The sequence below is a fragment of the Geotrypetes seraphini genome, chromosome 9 (assembly GCF_902459505.1).
Source record: "Geotrypetes seraphini chromosome 9, aGeoSer1.1, whole genome shotgun sequence".
NCBI classification, from domain to species: domain Eukaryota; kingdom Metazoa; phylum Chordata; class Amphibia; order Gymnophiona; family Dermophiidae; genus Geotrypetes; species Geotrypetes seraphini.
In genome coordinates this window covers 9,203,075-9,220,986 of record NC_047092.1, presented here as the reverse complement: position 1 = coordinate 9,220,986, position 17,912 = coordinate 9,203,075, and the positions used below count along the sequence as shown (strand labels likewise).

The window sequence follows — 17,912 nt, the reverse complement described above, 5'->3', positions numbered from 1 at the left end:
CTCTGAAGCCCCGCCCCCCCATATCTCTCTTTACTTATCTCCCCCTATGCTCCTCCCCGTGATCTTCGCTCATTGGGCAAGCCCCTCCTATCTGTACCCTTCTCTTCCACTGCCAACTCCAGACTCCGTCCCTTCTTTCTTGCGGCGCCGTATGCCTGGAACAGGCTGCCTGAATCAGTACGTCATGCTCCCTCCCTGGCAGTGTTCAAATCCAAGCTAAAGGCCCACTTTTTTGCTTTCAACTCTTAACTCCCACTCACTGCCGTCAGATACCTTGACCCACTGTATCATTTCCTTTACCATAATCTCCCCAACTCCGAAATGTCCTGTCTAAATTAGATTGTAAGCTCTTCTGAGCAGGGAATGTCTATTGTATGTTAAAATGTACAGTGTTGTGTACGCCTTTCAGCGCTTTAGAAATAATAACAAGTAGTAGTAGTAGTAGTAGTAGTAGAAGCATGAAGTAGGCAGGTCCGGCAGCGAGGAAGGCCCGAAGCCAGAGAACTCACATACCTCCGGGGCTGCCTTCTAAAACAACAGCAGTAGTGGCGGTGAACAGGCTTCTTGTGGCCCGGCCTGCTGGGGCCTTCCCTCTGCCATGTCACTGATGATGAGTCAGAGAGAAGCCCTGGCAGAGCAGGCCACAAGTAGCCTATTTGGCACTGCTGCCGCCGTTAGAGGCCCAAAGGAATGTCAAATCTCATGGTGGGGGTGGGGGATTCGGTCAGGTCTGGAGGTGCTGCACAAGAGGATAGGAGGGAGGGATGAAAAACTGCTCTAGAGGGGGGATTGGAGGGAGGGATGGAAAGCTGTTACACATGGGAGGAGAGAGGAAGAATTGTTGGACATGGGCTAGAGAAGAGGAAGGGAGATGGAACAAAGAGAGGTAGAAAGGGGTGAGAGAGAGAAATCCTGTAAATGGTGGAGGGGAGGGAGACATCCATGGAGAAGAGAGAAGGAGAAATGTTGGACATAGGGTGGAGGACAGGGAGAAATGGTACATGGGGCAAGAGAATGAAATGTTGCACATCATAATGGAGGGAAGGAAGGGAGAGATGCTGCATGGAGGGGAATAGAGAGGTTTGACCCAGGGCATAATGCAGGGAGAGAGAGATGGTAGACAGTGGAAAAGGAACAAATGTTGGATATGGCAGTAGAAGGGAAGGTACAGATATGGAAGATGGATGGTAAGAACAGAGAAAGAAGAAAACATCAGATGGGCTGGAGACCCTGGTGAGTGAGTTAACATAAGACAAACAGAAACCAGAGCCTGGGACAAACATGATTTGAATAATAAAGTGACCAGACAATAAAAGGTAGAAAAAAATGATTGCATTTTCTATTTTGTGATTACAATATGTCAGATTTGAAATGTGTATCCTGCCAGAACTGGTGTTAGACAGCAAGTGTGAACTGGGATCTAACAAAGAGGAAAAGTCTTTTTTGCTTATTTTGTTTGCACCACAGCGATGGCGTGGGGTTAGAGAGGTTGTAACCCTATGTAATGTTATATTGTTAACACGGTGAATGTTAAAACTGTAACCCGTTCTGAGCTCTCTCGGGAGGACAGGATATAAGTTTAAATAAAATTGCTAAAAAATATATTTTTTTTATATTGGAGGGTGTTAAAAATGATCAACCCCTAGGTAACCACTGAGTTTCTGCACTAATCTGCTTGAGGCGCTGGGACTTTTCCTGCTCTTTCTGAGTTCTCCTGGCTAGAAACGTGTGCATGCAACACACGAAGGGCTGCCGGACTTAGGTACAGAGCGACCTTTAGCTAGCTTAGCGCACACTTGGAACCTAATTTTGGGTGCGAGGACTTTTGCCTGCCAAAAGATGATGTAAATGCTTGCATCCAAATGATGGCAGTTAGGCACAAAAAGGGACAGTATTCTATAATACTATTTAATTTCTGATTTTATTTATTTATTTAGGGGTCCTTTTATTAAATCGGTTAGCACGCCTTAATAAAAGGACCCCTTAGTTTTGAATGATAGGAGGCTTGCGCCAGAAGACGTATGAGGAGAGACTGGAAGCCCTGAATATGTATACCCTAGACTAGAGGAAAGGAGAGACAGGGGAGATATGATTCAGACGTTCAAATACTTGAAGGGTATTAACGTAGAACAAAATCTTTTCCAGAGAAAGGAAAATGGTAAAACCAGAGGACATAATTTGAGGTTGAGGGGTGGTAGATTCAGGGGCAATGTTAGGAAATTCTACTTTACGGAGAGGGTGGTGGATGCCTGGAATGCGCTCCCGAGAGAGGTGGTTGAGAGTAAAACTGTGACTGAGTTCAAAGAAGTGTGGGATGAACACAGAAGATTTAGAATCAGAAAATAATATTAAAGATTGAACTAGGCCAGTTACTGGGCAGACTTGTACGGTCTGTGTCTGTGCATGGCCGTTTGGAGGAGGATGGTCAGGGGAGGGCTTCAATGGCTGGGAGGGTGTAGATGGGCTGGAGTAAGTCTTAACAGAGATTTCGGCAGTTGGAACCCAAGCACAGTACCGGGAAAAGCTTTGGATTCTTGCCCAGAAATAGCTAAGAAGAAAAAAAAAATAAAATAATAATTTAAATTGAATCAGGTTGGGCAGACTGGATGGACCATTCGGGGCTTTATCTGCCGTCATCTACTATGTTACTATGAGAGAGAGAAAGAAAAAGAGAGAAAGACAAAGAAAGAAAAAGAGAGAAAAAGACAAAGAAAGAGAGAAAGACAAAGAGAGAGAGAAAGAGAAAGAAAAAGAGAGAAAGACAAAGACAAAGAAAGAACGAAAGAAAGACAAAGAAAAAGTGAGAGAAAGAAAGAAAGAGAGAGTGAGACAAAGAAAGAGAGAGAGAGAGACAAAGAAAGAGCAAGAGAAAGAAAGAAAGAGAGAGTAAGACAAAGAAAGAGAGGGAGAGAAAAACGGTGACTGAGTTCAAAGAAGCGTGGAATGAACACAGAGGATCTAGAATCAGAAAATAATATTAAAAATTGAACTAAGGCCAGTACTGGGCAGACTTGCACGGTCTGTGTCTGGCCGTTTGATGGGGGATGGGCTGGGGAGGGCTTCAATGGCTGGGAGGGTGTAGATGGGCTGGAGTAAGTCTGAACAGAGATTTTGGCAGTTGGAACCCAAGCACAGTACCGGGTAAAGCTTTGGATTCTCGCCCAGAAATAGCTAAGAAGAAAAAAAAAAAATTTAAATTGAATCAGGTTGGGCAGACTGGATAGACCATTCGGGGCTTTATCTGCTGTCATCTACTATGTTACTATGTAATTGCTTTTTATCTGTTCTGTAAATATTGGCGTTCTTTTCCTTATTATATTTTGTTGTAAATCGCAAAGATGTTGCAATAAAGAGCGATATGTAAATATTAATAAACGTAAACATAAGATCGTGCCTCATTTCCGGGAACGCCCATGTCCCTCACATGGGCACACCCCCTTGTGAGTTATGCACTATGACATTTAAGCATGCATGTTACAGACTAGGATGTAGGGTCCTAATTCCTGCCAATTAAGTGCTTGTAATCACCAGCCGTCGATTGGCTAAAGCGGTGGACAGTGGCTAATTAGTTTATGCAAGGATCTGGGATCCGAGCCCAAATTTGGGCGCTCACCTTTGGGAAATCTATACAGAATCTGGGGGCGCCGTCTTCACAGGGGGTGCCGGCACCTCTCCTCCTCTTTGTCCCCACCCCACCCCCACATACATCTTTAAATGTTTGCCAGCTCAAGCAGCACCTTATACTTGCTGCTTGCGCTGGAGTCAGCTTCCTTCTGACATCACTTCCTGCGGCGAGCAGGAAGTGGAAGATGCTACTCGATCCAGCAAACATTTAAAGAGGTATGTGGGAGGTGGAGGTTCCCGAGTGGCAGGGAAGAGTTGGGGGAGTACCCAAGCAGTGGGGAAGAGTGTGTGTGTGGGGGGGGGGGGGGAGTAGCACAGCATAGCAAAACCGGGCACCAACCTCCCTCGCTACACCACTGTCCAGAGGTAACTCTTATTCAGTCTTGCTTCCATTTGTACGATTGACGGCACCTTTGGTTTGTTCAAGAAAAAGGGGTCATTTTCAGGAAAACTAAATTCACTTATATTCAACAGGGTTTCCAGCTCATTTAGGGGGCCGATTTAGCGCATGCTACATATTAGTGCTAAAAGCTAGCGCCCCCATTATATTCTATGGATTCGTTAGCATTTAGAGCGCCTTAGTTAAAGACCCCCTTAATTCAGTACCTTCGGGCTTTGAAACACCAGAAAGCTATGAATCCCCATCCCTTCACCTCCCCCAGGTATAATTTAATTTGACTGAAAACTATTTCAAACATTTCCAACCCCCCCCCCCCAACAATTCCAACTATTGTAAGTCTCAGACCCTTGCAATTAGTTGTGTGTCTCGGGCTACTAACGCGTCCCACCTGGCCCAGAAGCTGGCTAGCATATCTGCGTGCATTTCCTACTGAGGCAGGATGCAGCTGTTTTAATGAGATTATATAACCTTTTTTCAGAGAAAATAATGTTCCTGCGGTAATTCCGGTTCTGTTTGGGCGCTGCTCTCTGGGCTTCTCGATGAGGGGTCTGCACCCAGATACCTCTGGAATGGGAAAGGCCATACTGATTTTTATTTTTTATTTTTTCTTTTTTTGCAGGAGTTTTAAAATACAGTATAATCTCGTTATAGCAGAGTTCAAGGGACCTGGAAAAACAGTCCATTATATCCAGAGTTGCATTTTTAAAAAACTTTATTTATGTCAACTTGAAACAACGTTCAATCAAGGAGCAACAGTCACGGCACAAACATATGAACAACATCAAGAAACAAAACTCAGCAAAACATTGGCATGGCAGGAAACGATTGCAAAACCAGAACACTAAAAGATGTTCTAAACTCTAAAGCATTATGTCCTACTGTACTGGAAAGAAAAATACTCTTGTCATTTCCTTCTGGGCTGCATTTTGATACTATATCACCGGCACGCCATGCGCCTTGTAGGCGGAGCTAAAAGCGGCTCTGGGGACCATATTGTTTGTCCGTTATATGCGAAAGTCCGTTATATGCGAGTCCGTTATAAGCGGTGATTTTCTGCATGTTCATAAAGGCGCTCAGCCGGGACCAGCGGACCTCGTCCGCTATAAACAATATTCCGTTATAAGCGAGTCCGTTATAACGAGATTATACTGTATCATTGACTTTCCCAATGAGGATTACATTACATTAGTGATTTCTATTCCGCCATTACCTTGCGGCTCAAGGCGGGTTACATAAGAGTTGTCATGAAGTTATGAAATACATAGGCGGGTTACATAAGGTAATACACGTGGGGTAATTTGAACATTTTAGATTTGATAAGGAGTAGATAGTATAGTAGGTGAAGCTTGGGATGGATCTGGTCGTGTTAAATAGGTTTTATGTATTTTTTGAAGAGTAGGGTTTTTGTTTCTTTTTTGAAGGTTTTGTAGTCTGTGGTCAATGACAGCAGATTGGTGAGTTGTCTGTCCAGTTTCGCTGCTCTGGTGGCCAGTAGGTTGGGCAGTAGGATGGGCAGAGAAAGTTAACTCTTCGTTCCCCCACATTGTACTGAGACATGCATGGAAACAAATTTTACTAAGGCCCTTTAACTAAGCTAAAGGAAGCACTAAAGCATGTCGTTACGGTGTCAGGTCAAAAGTGCGCCGGGACAAAGGCACGCGCAGACAATTGAGCGCAGCGTGGAGGCGCGCGCTGCAGAAAATTACTGTTTTTACGGCTCCGACGGGGGGGGGGCGTGGGGGGAGCCCCCCACACACTTAATAGAGATCGCGCCGCGTTGTGGGGGGTGTGGGGGGTTGTAACCCCCCACATTTTACTGAAAACTTCACTTTTTCCCTGTTTTTAGGGAAAAAGTTAAGTTTACAGTAAAATGGGGAGGGTTACAACCCCCCAAACCCCCCACAACACCAGCGCGATCTCTATTAAGTAAACTGGGGGGGGCTCTCCAACAAAAACCCCCGTCGGAGCCCCTAAAAACTGTAATTTTCTTTGGCGCGCGCCTCCATCTTGCGCTCAGTTGTCGGCGCGCGCCTTTGTCTTTCGCGGGGTTGTCTATGAACCGTCGTTACTGCCAGTGGCGTAGCGAGCATGAGAAGCACCCGGGTGGGGGTGGCGCACCTCACCTTCCCCCAACCTCCACACACTCCTTCTCCTCCCCCCCCCATACCTCTGTAACGCTCCTGGCGCGAGCAGCAACCTCCAAGGTGCGGCCGTGCCAGCGTTGGCTCTTCCTCCGATGCCACTTCCTAGGCGCGGGTCCAGGAAGTGGCGTGAGCCGACGCTGGCGTGACCGCAGGTTGGGGGTTCCTGCTCGCGCCAGGAACATTGTAGAAGTACGAGGGCAGGGAAGTGGTGCACACGCGCGGCAGTGGGAGGAAAGGAGCAGAGATGAGGACGGGTGCTTGTGCCCTCACCAAGAGGGCACCCAGGGCAGACCGCCCCACCCCCACCCCCTTAGTACATCACTGGTTACTGCAGGTTAAAAATCCACCACCCAGAGGCATGCTCAGCCACCCCATGACAGTTTTGGTTCAGCGCTCTCTACCCCACGAGCTAAAACGTAGAAAATGTTTGTTAGTGTTGGGGGAATGTTTGGGGCAAAGAGTAGACGTGCCTGGCACATGTCAGTTAACACAGCTGCAACGCCGCGCGCTGATTCAGGGGGGAATTCATTGAAGGCCCAAAGCGCGCCAGCACACACAATCGTGACTGCACGCGCAACACGTGTTAGTGTACGTTAACTGCTGAAAATTCCCATTGTATTCTTAGGGCGTCTTTGGCAACAAGAATGCGCAAATGCGATTGCGTGCACTAAAGCGTTCAGGCCAGAGTTCCGTTAACGGCGCCTACATTGGCCGGTGCCTTGAAAAATGACGCTGCCCGCCGTATAAATCGCACTTAGGTGCCGTTAACAGAATCACAGCAAGAGGCGCATGAGGGGAGGGGGAAAAAAAATTAGGCTCCGATAACGTAGGCCAGGCTTTTTTGAGAATCGGGCCAAAGGTCATCTCCGCCCCCTAACCACGCCCACTTTGACCTTAGGGGTACCACAGAGTTATGCTTAAAAGATGGATACCCCAGGGAGGGAGGGTTAGTCTCGAGTGGGCTGACTTGTTGGGCCGCCAGCCCTTATCTGCCGTCATCCTCTATGTTTCTGTGTTTAGGCACGACTCCGGCGTCTACCCCGACAGGTGCCCAGCAGCGCCTACTTTTTAATTGGGTTTAAATGACACGGTCAATTACCACGCCTATTAAAGCAATTAAGATAGGCCTGATCAAGGGGCCGTTTACAGAATATGGGACTTGGCGTCCTTTGATGAATTCCCCCCTATGTAATATCTGTTGATGATATAATCCAACCAAATTCATCCTCCTAGAAAATGACAAGATCCAAACCACAACCATCCTAGACATAAACACAACCAAATATCCCATCCAAACCACCATAAAACTACTAGGCATGACCATAGACAGATGCTGCACAATGCAACCGCAAATAAATAAAACAATTCAAAAATCATTCGCAATCATGAGAAACCTGAGACAAGTCCGAAAATTCTTTGAAAGAACACAATTCCAACTTATAGTACAATCCCTAATACTAGGTATATTGGACTACTGTAACATACTCTTCCTTCCATGTCCTGCAACTACGATAAGACAACTCCAAACAATCCAAAATACAGCTTTGAGACTCATCTACTCATTGAAAAAACATGACCACATCACTGAAGCCTTCATCAACTCACACTGGCTCCCAATCCAAGAAAGAATCCAATTCAAATTCTACTGCATCTTATTTAAAACCCTACACGGAGACAGCCCATCATACCTGAACAATCGCCTCATCCAAGCACCCAGTACCAGACACAGAAAAACGCACTCCCCATTCATACCCCCCCCAATCAAAGAAGTAAAAAGAACAAAACTACACGACGGCCTCCTAGCCACTCAAGCCGCAAGACTGGACAACCAGATCTCCAACCTTCTGATGACCACCCCAGACTATAGGACGTTCAGAAAAGAAATAAAAACCACACTTTTCAAGAAATTCCTGAAACAGCAATAACAACACGACCTCTAAATGCTCTTAAGATCTACAACTTACCTCTCTAGCTAATCATTGTAATTCTATCTTTTTAAATTAACCTTTTGTAATCCGCCTTGAACCGCAAGGTAATGGCGGAATAGAAATCCCTAATGTAATGTAATGTAATGTAATGTAATTTTGTTGTAAACCGCACTGATGCTGCAACAAAGAGCAGGTTAGGCACTCTTTATAGAATCTGGCCCTTCCCATACTGCCCATCTCCAGTGAATACAATGTCCCTATTCTTGTGGCTTACACTAGGGTTACCAGATTTTAGCAGAAAAAACCCAAGAGGAATCGTGGCCCCGCCCCAGCCCTGCCTTGTTCCACCCCCAACCCCCAACCCCGGCCCTACACAAACCTCATCTCTTCGGGGCCACTTCTGGGGGGCATCTGCGGATACACAGATGTGACATGATGGCATCACATAAGAACATAAGAATTGCCGCTGCTGGGTCAGACCAGTGGTCCATCGTGCGGCAGCCCTTAGGTCAAAGACCGGCGCCCTAACTGAGACTAGCCCTACCTGGTTCAGCAGGAACTTGTCCAACTTTGTCTTGAATCCCTGGAGGGTGTTTTCCCCTATAACAACCTCCGGAAGAGCGTTCCAGTTTTCCACCACTCTCTGGGAGAAGAAGAACTTCCATTACATTCGTACGGAATCTATCCCCTTTCAACTTTAGAGAGTGCCCTCTCGTTCTCCCTACCTTGGAGAAGGTAAACAACCTGTCTTTATCTACTAAGTCTATTCCCTTCATTACCTTAAATGTTTCGATCATGTCCCCTCTCAGTCTCCTCTGTTCGAGGGAGAAGAGGCCCAGTTTCTCTAATCTTTCACTATACAGCAACTCCTCCAGCCTCTTAACCATCTTAGTCGCTCTTCTCTGGACCCTTTCGAGTAGTACCGTGTCCTTCTTCATGTACGGCGACCAGTGCTGGACGCAGTACTCCAGGTGAGGGCGTACCATGGCCCGGTACAGCGGCATGATAACCTTCTCTGATCTGTTCGTGATCCCCTTCTTTATCCTTCCTAGCATTCTGTTCGCCCTTTTCGCCACCACAGCACATTGTGCTTTATTGACTTGTCAACCAGTACTCCCAAGTCTCTTTCCTGGGGGGTCTCTCCGAGTACTGCACCAGATATCCTGTATTCATGCGTATGATTTTTGTTACCTTACACTAAACCTCATTTGCCATGTCACTGCCCATTTCTCAAGCGTGATTATGTCTCGTTGCAGGTCTTCGCATGCGACGTCACACCCGTGCATGCCCAGATGTCCTCCAGATGCAGCCCCGATCTCAATGCTTTTCAAAACCTGGACAAAGTGCCGGTTTTTGAAAAGCCAACCGGACGCCTGGCCAATCCTCTAAAGCAAAGACATGACTGAATAAATCTGGACATCCGGAAACCCTCTCTTACGCGCTACCTGTCCTTTGTTACAAGGATCTTTGCCCTTCCACAGCACACAGGTGACATGTAAAAATCTCTATATACAAGTCTTATCATTATCCGATTAATTATCTATAATGCCCATGCTTGCATCTATCCTAGGCTCCACTTGATTGCACGGACCTTCCCAGCTGTTCTGGCTCATTAAAGTTTCTGTGCCTCACCCCAGGTTAATTCTCTTTCAAAAAGATGAATGACAAATCTAAACAGAAGTTGGGGTTTGCAATTAGACAGGTGCTCTCCTGCCTATGAACAGCTGAGCTGCTCAGTGACTGGGACAGCAAATGTTGGTGGTGGCGGCAGCTCAGGCATAATGGTTTCAGATGGAGGAGGGTCTTGTTGCCGTTAGTAACCACTCAGCAGCTGGGCAAACACAGGCAGAGGAGGTGGAGGGATTTCCCTGGAACGTCTGCACATCACACAGCTGGAAGCAGAATCACCGGGACCCCCCGAGTCCTACTTCCCCCAGACCCTAACTGCAAATCACAGGGCACGAGCCTGTCGGCAAACTTGCCCTGGTGCAGGGCTATTTCAAGTACTGAAATTGAAGAGTTGAAATCTAGGCACCCTAAGGGTACACCGACCAGTCACTTTAGAAATCGCCCCATCTCGGCAGTGAGAAAATATGCCATGCTAGGATGGAGGAAAAGTGATGGAGGCCATAGCCTACACTCCTCAATCCCCCCTTCCCCCCAAAAAAATAATTAGATGCAGCCGACAACTATAAAGGTTAGTTACATTTATGTATTGGAATGTAGATGAAAGATCCCACTGCTGGCACTCACGATACTGTATCATGTTATTCCTATTTCTCGGATTCAATTGGCTTTCTCCCAAACCTTCCTCTGATTGCATTTGATTATTTTTCATCATTTCACTATTGTTTACACTTTCAGCATATTGTAAGTTTTCTGTACACTGTTTGGGTGAATCTCTAATATGGTGTTTTTCAACCTTTTTACAGCTATGGACCGGCAGAAATAAAAGAATTATTCTGTGGACCGGCATCGGTCCGTGGACCGGCGGTTGAAGAACACGGGGCTAAGTCGTGGGCCAGACCCCGCCCATCTCTACCCAATCTCCACCCCAGACCCCGCCCCCATAATAGTACTAATTGCACCTTGCACGTCCCGTGCCTCATCTGGAAGCCTTCCCTCTGACATTGCAACGTCCGAGAGAAGGCTTCTGGTTCAGGCGCAGGACGCCCGTAGGAGCCACTGCCCGTGGCTTTGTGCACTGAATCAGTTAGGAAGAGGGAGCTGGCTCGAAGATAACGCCGCATCGATCGCACCGTGGACCAGTGGCTGAAGAACACTGGGCTAAGTTGTGGACCAGACCCCACCCAACTCTACCCAATCTCCACCCCAGACACCGCCTCCATAATAGTATTAATTGCACCTTGCCCGTCCCACGCCTCATCTGGAAGCCTTCCAGGATGCCCATAGGAGCCACTGCCCGTTGCTTTGTGCACTGAATCAGTTAGGAGGAGGGAGCCGGCTCGAAGATAACGCCACATCGATCTCACCGTGGACCGGCGGTTGAAGAACACTGCTCTAATAGGTCCTGTAGGAATCATTCTGCAGGACTGGGCTGGGGGATTCCAAAGTGGAAATGGGTCTATTGCGGAGACTTGAGATACTATCTGGGGTGCCAGCCAGGCAGACTAACCGCCATCAATGGCAACATTAGCTGAAGCATAACATCATTTCTTAGGGGCGTGTTGTGGGAGGAGAGTGGGCGTGTCTATGCAAATCAGGGGGAATTCATCAAGCACTAAAACCCCGGAGGCATAAAACGGGCTGTAGAATTTAGCGTGCACTAATTTCATTAACTCACGTTAAAGGTGCATTAAACCCCCCCCAACTGCCACTGCTTGATGAATTTCGCTCTTAGTGCATCTACGTTATCGCGCACTAAGTGATTAGCGCATGAACCCTTCCTGCCTACAAAATGGACGATGGTGAAGTGCTCACACACTAACGGCCGTTAATACTGAAAATAGAAAATCAGCCATGTTACTGCTGCCAGGGCAGGATTAACCAATAGGCCCAGTAGGCACACGCCTAGGGCACGAAATGGTCAGGGGGGCCCGATGAAGGAGGGCATCAACATTGTTTTTTCCAAACGGCGATGGGCCCCTCCAGCATCGATCGGCAAAGCGGGCCCCCCCTGATCAGCAATGCGTCTCCCCCCCCCCCCATCGACAGAAAGTAAGACAAGCAAGCAACGTGGGTAAGAAAGGCAACGAGAACTGTAATTGTGCAAGCGGTGCTGGGGACCTCGACGAATTAATCCTGCCCCGACTGCTGCAGTACAAATAGCACACAGGAACACCCCTCCCCCCCCCCCCCCCCCCGTATATGGGCACGCAAAGGCCACTTTCTATCTCCGCTTTGTAAAAGGTCCCCTTATTTCCTTAGCTTTCTCTCGTGTCAGTCCCAGGGCTGGTTAACTTGACATGTGCCTGGGATCCAGTGGCGCAGTAAGGGCGGGAGGCACCTGGGGTGGTGATGCCCCTCTGCGCCCCCCCACGCCCTCCTCTCTGTGCCCTTACTCCTTCCCGCTCCCCCCATGCCACAAACTCCCTCCCCCTCCCCCCTGTACCTCTAAATCTTCGCCAGCACACGTGGCTATTTTCCAGCACACTCCTCATGCCTGCTCTGACGTCACCTCCTGGCCCCGTAGCCCGGAAGCGATTCAGAGGGGAACCAGGCGGGCGCGAGCAACAGGCGGGAGAAGTTGCTCGCGGTAGTGAAGGTCTACAGAGGTCCGGGATGGAGGGAGGGATGGCATAAGCATGGCATGGTGGGGCGGGGCAGAGAGGTGCCAGCGCCCCCACCGATGCGGTGCCTGGGGGCGATCCGCCACCCCCTTACTATGCCACTGCTGGGACCCGAGTATTACATTTTGATCATCACCCATAACCATTCACTCTCCCTACCTTTTTCCTGCCTGTTTCCCATTTCCTCTATGAACAATGAGGACTCAATATAGAGGTTCTAGGTTCAAACTTATTCTGCTCCTTTTGACCCTGGGCAAATTACTTAATCCCCCCATTGCCCCAGGCACATTAGAGAGATTGTGAGCCCACCAGGACCGACAGGGAAAATGCTTGAGTACCTGAGTAAATGCATGTAAACCGTTTTGAGCTCCCCAGGGAGAATGGTAGAGAAAATTTCATAAATAAATAGTGTGAAACGTTCCAGCCTTTGATAAATAGAGCTGGTATTGTGACATCATAATGACTCAGTCCACCAATAAAAGCCAACCTCATCAGTGATGTCATAATGACTTGATTTCTAGAGTGGTGCAGTGGTTAAAGCTACAGGTTGTGGGTTCAAACACCACGCTGCTCCTTGTGACCTTGGGCAAGTCACTTAATCCCCCCATTGCCCCAGGTACAGTAGATAGATTGTGAGCCCACCAGGACAGAAAGGGAAAGATGATTGAGTATCTGAATAAATTCATGTAAACTGTTCTGGGCTCCCCTGAATAAATCGTTTGAAAAGTTTCAGCCTCTGATAACCAGGGCTGGTATTGTGACATCATAATGCCTCATTCCACCAATAAGAGGCAACCTCATCAATGATGTCACAATGGCTTCTTTGTCCTAGACTTGGCTCACTTTTACTACATTTTCATTTCTAGAGTGGTTCAATGGTTAAAGGTACAGCCTGAGGTTGTGGGTTCAAACCCACGTTGCTCCTTGTGACCCTGGGCTAGTCACTTAATCCCCCCCATTGCCCCAGGTACATTAGACAGATTGTGAGCCCACCGGGACAGACAAGGAAAAATGCTCGAGGACCTGAATAAATTCATGTAAACCCTTCTGAGCTCCCCTGGGAGAACGGTAGAGAAAATTTCATAAATAAACCCCTGAGTGGTTCTTAGGGTGCTGGAGGTGGTACAGAGTGCCAAAGCCGGTTGGGCATCTCTGTTCCCTTCCCCGTCTGATCCCTATTGGCAGAATCTGTTCCAGCAGACAGGGCAATGCTGAGCTTTTCTATGGGGGGAGCAGAACCGAATCCAAAAGTCAGTGGTAAACTTTAATGCTCTCTCACCCCAAAGTGCGCGTTTTGTTTTAATTTGGTTGTTCCAAATGTGTGGCCAATAAGAAAACGGTGCCTGTAACGTCCAGCCTAAATCTTTCCTACCCTTGATTTCAAAAAGGTGCCAGAAAAGCCCTAGCAGAGATCGCGCTACAGAACGCCAACATCGAACGGAAAGCTAACACTTACCGCGCCTTGTACAGACGGATCGCCCTCCTCCAGGATTTCCAGAGCCTCCTCTCCAGAGAAGACGTGGAGAAAGCAGCAAAAGCAGAGCAGCAGAGCGATCATGGCTGCAAGGTGTTATGGGGGGGGGGGTGAAGGAACCCCGATCCTGGGGGGCTCGGTGGTGTGAAAGAGTGTGCAGAGGATTAAGGACGAGCCCGGCTGAGATCCTCCCTTCTCCAGTCTCCGAGTAAAAGTGCGGAGAGCCCGAGGAGGGGCGGCCAGAGCTCGTTCGCAGATCCTTCCTGGGACGGGAGGAAGTTGCGCGGCTCCTCGTCTGAAATTAGCAGGCAGGGGACGCGCTCAGGGCTGATTTGCAGGTGAAACGTCCGGATCCTTCGCATTTGGACCCTGAAGGCAAAGCAGGAGTCACAGCCCTCTCCCCCCCCCCCCCCTCTGGCCTTCCGGGAGGGAGCACTCAGCTGCGGCCAGGGCTAAGGGGGGCAAGGAGGGAATCTCTCCCAGAGCAAGAGATTTTAGGGTCAGTCCCTCTCCTTCCAGGTGCAAAAAGAGAAGGTGGTTATCGCAGTTTAGTAAAAGGACCCTCCCCATCTTCCCATCTTTTGGGATTCAGCCCACCACAACAGAAAAAATGAAAATACCATTGCAAAACAAATTCCAGGAGCGGACAAAAGAACAGGAAGATAATATATTTATTGGGATTTAATTAGCTGCCTTTAGGAAGAGATTGACCCAAGGTTTGTACAGCTTTAACATAAAACTATACAGTTTTGTAAATAGCATGATAATAATTTAAATAACCAAATTTAAATATAATACAGTAACACCCCCCATTACGAAACCTTAGTGCAGTTTATAGTGGCGGGTAACAGCTCCGACGTTCATAGGAATTCCTACGAGCATCGGAGCTGTTACCACTGTGGCCAGCGCTAAAAACCACGCTGCGAGTTTGTAAGATGGGGTGGAATGAGTTAAACCTGGAAACAACAAATTGAAGCCTAATAGGACTAACAAGAAACAGACCCCTCCTCTCCCTTTGACGAAGTTGCACCGAATGTTCCAACGCCCGTTAAGCTGCTATGGGCGTCAGAGCAAATACTGCGGCAGCCCCTTACCTTTTTTACTTCCCCGGCGCGAGGTTGCTGCCCGCATTGGCGCTCTCTCTGATGTCATTTCTGGGAAGTGACGGCAAAGGGCAAGCTGACATCAACGTGCGCATGCAGCTCACACCGGAGAAGTTAAAAAAGTACGGAGAAAGGGAAGGGAGTGCAAATGCAGCAGGGGGGTGGGGGGAGGGCGGGGGAGGAACGCCACTGCCCTGGGCGCCTCTCACCCTTGCCATGCCACTGCCAATGAAACACCTAATAAGCAGGTATTAGAACATTCATTCAAGGCCGTGAGTTCAAATCCTTCTCTGCTCCTTGTGACCCTGGGCAAGTCACTTAAGCCCTCTTTGCCCAGGTACACTAGATAGAGTTTGAGTCCTCCGGGACAGATAGAAATATATGATAAAGTACCTGAATGTAAACATAAGAACATAAGAATTGCCGCTGCTGGGTCAAACCAGTGGTCCATCATACCCTGCAGTCCACTCACGTGGCGGCCCTTGGGTCAAAGACCAGCGCCCTAACTGAGACTAGCCCTACCTGGTTCAGCAGGAACTTGTCTAACTTTGTCCTGAATCCCTGGAGGGTGTTTTTCCCTATGACAGACTCCGGAAGAGCGTTCCAGTTTTCTACCACGGTTCATAGACAAAAGCGCGCGACGACAAAGGCGCACCGACAACCCAGCGCAGACAACTGAGCGCAAGGCAGAAGCGTGCCGAAGAAAAACAGTATTTTAAGGGGCTCCGACGGGGGGTGTTGGTGGGGATTCCCCCCCCTTTACTTAATAGAGATCGCACTGGCGTTGTGGGGGATTTGGGGGGTTGTAACCCCCCTCATTTACTGGAAACAACTTTTTCCCTCTTTTTTAGGGGAAAAGTGAAGCTTTCAGTATAATGTGGGGGGTTACAACCCCCCAAACACCCCCCAATGCCGGCGCGATCTCTTTTAAGTAAAGTGTGTTTGTGGGGGGGGGGGGGGGTTCCAGAGCAAGTACGTCAGAGTGAGGTGGACCAGCAGCCAGCAGCTAAAGTCATCGCAGGACCTTGCTGCATGAAGGGAGAGAAGGGAGCAGGACTGCTGGTATGGAAGAATGGTGGAGGGAGAGAAAGGGGGCAGAGTGGTGCTGATTGAATTGGTATGCAGGGAAAGGGGAGAGAGACATAAGGGGGAAGGATACTGGATGGAATTGGATTGGAAGGAAAGAAAGGGGGCAGATGCTGATGGAAGTGGGGGGAAGGGAGAGACAAGGGGTAGATGCTAATTGAAGAGGCGTGGATGGAGAGAGAAAGGGCAGACATTGGATGGTAGTGGGAGGGTAGATGGGGAGCCTATGCTGGATTCAAGTACGGATGGGAGAGATAAGGGAGCAGATGCAGGAAGGAAATGGGGAGGAGAGAAAGAAGGGAGTAGATGTTGGATGGAAGTGGACAGAGAGAGGAGAAGGTATTGGATGGAAGGGGTAGAGAAAGAGGGCACATGATGGAAGAAAGGGACAAATAAAAGGAGGGCACATGATGGGGGAAAAGGATTGAGTTAGTGAAATACTGGATGGGGTGAGGGAAAGAGGTGGCAAGCTGTAGGTAGACAGTGGAAAAGGAAATTGATGACAGGGTAGTAAGAACGTAATGTAGACAGATGGAGAAAATAAATTGAAAAGGAAAATGAGGGGGGAAAGGGATTGCAGAGGAGAGGGATGTAGAGGAGAGAGATGCCAGACCAATGGGGGTGAAAGGAGAGATGGAAGGGGCATGGAAGGAGAGAAGATGCCATATAGGGGCAGAGAGACGGCAGACAGTGGATGGAAGGAAAAGAGTAACAAGAAGATGAGAAAAGCAGAAAAAAGAGAAGACAAAGGTAGAAAAAAGTTATATTTATTTATTTATTGCTTTAGGGGAGATGCATCACTTTTCTGTGGTGTTGCATTGTATGCAGAGTCCAGCTTCTTGGTGGTTCAGTTTAACCTTTGTCTACATATTTCTATTTTATCCCCCCTTTTACAAAACCATCCGTGGTGCTCAGAATTCTATGAGCATCAGAGCTGTTACCACCATGGCTAAAAACCACACTACAGGTTTGTAAAAGGGGAAGGGGCTAGTTTGTGATTACATATTCCATACTAGTTGAAGGTGTTTTCTGTGTTCTGTGTGTTCGAAAGACATAGTTTTCTCTTAGGATTGACGGTGTAGGATTGATCTGTACTAGTCTGGCTTGTTTAGTTTTACAATGGGTGTATTGATGTACTGCTCACTGCAGTATGTAAGATGTTGCCTTTTCCTAGGTACTCATGTGTGATGTGTAGCTTGTTACTAAAAATCATTTTTTTCATACAGATGGGAGGGGGTGTCAAAAAATGATGGGCCTCGGGTGTCACATATGCTAGGTACGCCACTGCTTGTGACCCTGGGCAAGTCACTTAATCCTTCATTGCCCACCGCTTTGAATGTCAGCTTTGAAATGTCAAAGCAACAAAAAGGCAGTATGTAAGTCCCCATTCCTCATCATCAAGCTCAGTATCCAGTTTCCAATAGTGGCTAACCCAGGTCACAAGTACTTATTAGAAAACCAAACAGTAGCAACATTCTAGAGCTGAGATTGTGATGTCATAAAGCCTCATTCCACCAATGCTTAAGAGCCAACCTCACCAGTGATGTCATAATGGCTTGATTGTCCTATACTCAGCTCACATAAGAATTGACAGACTGAAAGTGTGGCTCACTGGTGGAGCTGCTGCCTCTGTACCCAGAGGCTGTGAGATTAAATCCCACTGTTGCTCCTTGTGACCCTGATTAAGTCACTTAATCCTCCAGTGCCCACTGTTTTGAATGTCAGCTTTGAAATGTCAAAGTGACAAAAAGGTAGTATAGAAGTCCCCATTCCCTTTCCCTTTAAAGGGATTCCACTGGCACTGTGATTTTGTGTGAGATCATGACCTTCCGTTTGCACTGACCTGCTAGAACTATTTTGAGCTCACAGCTGGAACGGAAGGTAGACAGCACTATTCACCCCG

The 17,912-nt window shown here is 48.0% G+C and overlaps 1 protein-coding gene across 1 annotated transcript in view; it reads right to left on the bottom strand.

Moving 5' to 3' along the window:
- The window catches only part of ITIH5 (inter-alpha-trypsin inhibitor heavy chain 5), a 137,812-nt gene extending 123,484 nt beyond the window's left edge, over positions 1-14,328 (bottom strand). The window contains exon 1 of the mRNA XM_033958849.1: positions 13,803-14,328. Coding sequence (XP_033814740.1) covers positions 13,803-13,904 — 102 coding nt within the window. The 5' untranslated portion in view covers positions 13,905-14,328. The remainder of the gene's footprint in view (positions 1-13,802) is intronic.
- Between the last annotated feature and the right edge of the window lie 3,584 nt (positions 14,329-17,912).